Below are 2,296 nucleotides of genomic sequence, written 5' to 3' on the forward strand. Positions count from 1 at the left end.
ACCCAGCAGCCCCCCACCGCTGCCACCCAGCAGCCCCCCACCGCTGCTGCCACTGGCACCCAGTAAGCCTCCACCCAATAGATCACTGCCACCCCCTCCGCCCCCACCACCAAGCAGGCCCCCCAGGAGACCACCTCCCCCACCACCTCCACTTCCACTTCCACTACCAAGCAGACCCCCCAGGAGAGGCCCACCACCATCACCACCGGCTTTACCCTCGGGCACCTCTCTCAGGGCCGAATGGAGAGCATCGCTGTGCTGCAGGGTGCCCGAAATGGCTGCAGAGAGGCAAGGGCATCAGTCCAGGGCCCCTCCCTTCCTTCCACCTCCAGCCCCCCACAGCCAGCACCTCACCGTGTTGCTCAGCTCCCTGGGCCTCACTCTTCCCACCAGCAAAGTGCAGAGGCTGAACGGAAGCCTCCTCCAGGCTGATCTAGCCCTGGCATCCTGGCCAGCTCGTTTTCTGCTGGGTTTTGTCTGGTCTTGCTTTAACTAGATTTGGTATCAACCAGCCAGCCCTTCGTGGACTTTCTTCATCGCCCTCCCTTCTAAATCCTCTGCACTTTACAGCTTTAAAAAATCGACTTCCTTATGTATTATTGCAACTGATTCCTGCGAAATAGTCAAGGCCAGAAGTGTTGTCCCCATTTGATGGATAGAAAGATCGAGACCTGGAAGTACTCAGAGATCACTTAAATAGGAAATAATCTTTTTTTTTTAATGCTTGTGATAGGCTGGGAGGGTCTTGAGGGAGACAGTGTGTCCTCACGTGCCAGGTGGCAGAAGTGAGGTCCTAAGAATCAGAGGCAGGAATAATTATAGCTCCCAGTCTTGAGGGCCTTCTATGTCCCAGGAGCTGTGCTAAGTTTTCGAAAGGTTATTTCCTTTTATTCTCATATCAGTTCTCTGAGATAGGGACTATAATTACACCCATTTTACAGATAAAGAAACTGAGGCTCAAGGAACTCAAGTGATGGACTTAAGGTCACACAGTCAGGATTTGAACCCCACAAAGGCTGATCCAGGGCCCTTAATCACTGTTCTCTACTGCCTCTAAAAAATGAGCATGACCGGGCGTGGTGACTCACACCTGTAATCCCAGCACTTTGAGAGACTGAGGCTGGCAGATCACGAGGTCAAGAGATTGAGACCATCCTGACCAACATGGTGAAACCCCATCTCTATTAAAAATACAAATATTAGCTGGGTGTGGCGGTGTGCACCTGTAGTCTCAGCTATTTAGGAGGCTGAGGCAGGAGAATCACTTGAACCCAGGAGGCAAAAGTTGCAGTGAGCCGAGATGGCACCACTGCACACCAGCCTGGTGACAAAGCAAGAGTCTGTCTCAAAAAAAAAAAAAAAAAAAAGAATGAGCATAAAGTCACAGTATGGTGCTTGGCACACAGTAGGTGCTCAGGAAATGGCAATCAAAAGAAAAAGAGGAAACTAAGGCCCAGAGAGCAGAAGTCACCCAGCCACCTGATGTGGACTCTGCCAGCAGGAGGAGGTCCCTGGGTACTTCAGAGTTGGCAGAGCTGCCCTGCTCACCCCGTGCCAACCCTCACCCCTTCGGTGCTGGACTCACCATTGCTCAGCACATCTTTGGTCACCCTGAGGACCGTGTTTGTCTGTTGGCAGGTGCCACACACAGCCACCATGGACAGAGTGGCCACACACCACGCCGTCCACATGCTCGTGCTGCTTCTCTGTGGAGGAGAAAGTGCAGATGATGATGTGGCTGAGCACCACCACCCTGGCCGGCAGGTGGCACTAGGCAGCCCCAGTCAAGAGTCACTTCAGGACCCTGGGACCCAGAGACGGGGGGGAAACCAGCCAAGGTCACACAGTAAGGCAGGGTCCAGAATTCCAGATACCACCTTTTGAGTTTTTCAAATTGAAATGAATCTGGTGACATAAAGTTTCAGAGAATGGATGTCTAATTATCTCCCAAGATGAGATTGACAAATTGAGCATCAGGGAGATGGGTAATGGGGATTCCAACCATAACACCAAACTGGGAGCTGGCAGGCTCTGAGGAAATCTCTCCAGCATCGTCCCGTCTACTCACTCGCCCATTTGCTCATCTATTCATTCCCCCTTCTTATTTATTCTTCCATCCCTCCATTCAACCTGCTATCCTCCCATCTGTTATCCCTCTGTCATCCAAATAGCTGGTAAGCCGTATAGCCATCCATCCGTCCACCCACCCATGCATTCACACATCTACACATTCTCCTTCTTCTGTGTATCCATCCATCCGTCCACCCACCCATGCATTCACACATCTACACATTCT

General features: G+C 51.8%; 1 protein-coding gene across 1 annotated transcript in view; it reads right to left on the reverse strand.

The window, feature by feature from the left end:
- The window catches only part of BPIFB4 (BPI fold containing family B member 4), a 27,635-nt gene extending 25,936 nt beyond the window's left edge, over positions 1-1,699 (reverse strand). The window contains exons 1-2 of the mRNA XM_032294894.1: positions 1,586-1,699; positions 216-278 (exon numbers count right to left, since the gene is read on the reverse strand). Coding sequence (XP_032150785.1) covers positions 216-278; positions 1,586-1,691 — 169 coding nt within the window. The 5' untranslated portion in view covers positions 1,692-1,699. The remainder of the gene's footprint in view (positions 1-215; positions 279-1,585) is intronic.
- Positions 1,700-2,296: the final 597 nt, after the last annotated feature.

This window comes from Sapajus apella, unplaced genomic scaffold (genome assembly GCF_009761245.1).
Source record: "Sapajus apella isolate SASKATOON/1434 unplaced genomic scaffold, GSC_monkey_1.0 scaffold33, whole genome shotgun sequence".
Lineage (NCBI taxonomy): Eukaryota > Metazoa > Chordata > Mammalia > Primates > Cebidae > Sapajus > Sapajus apella.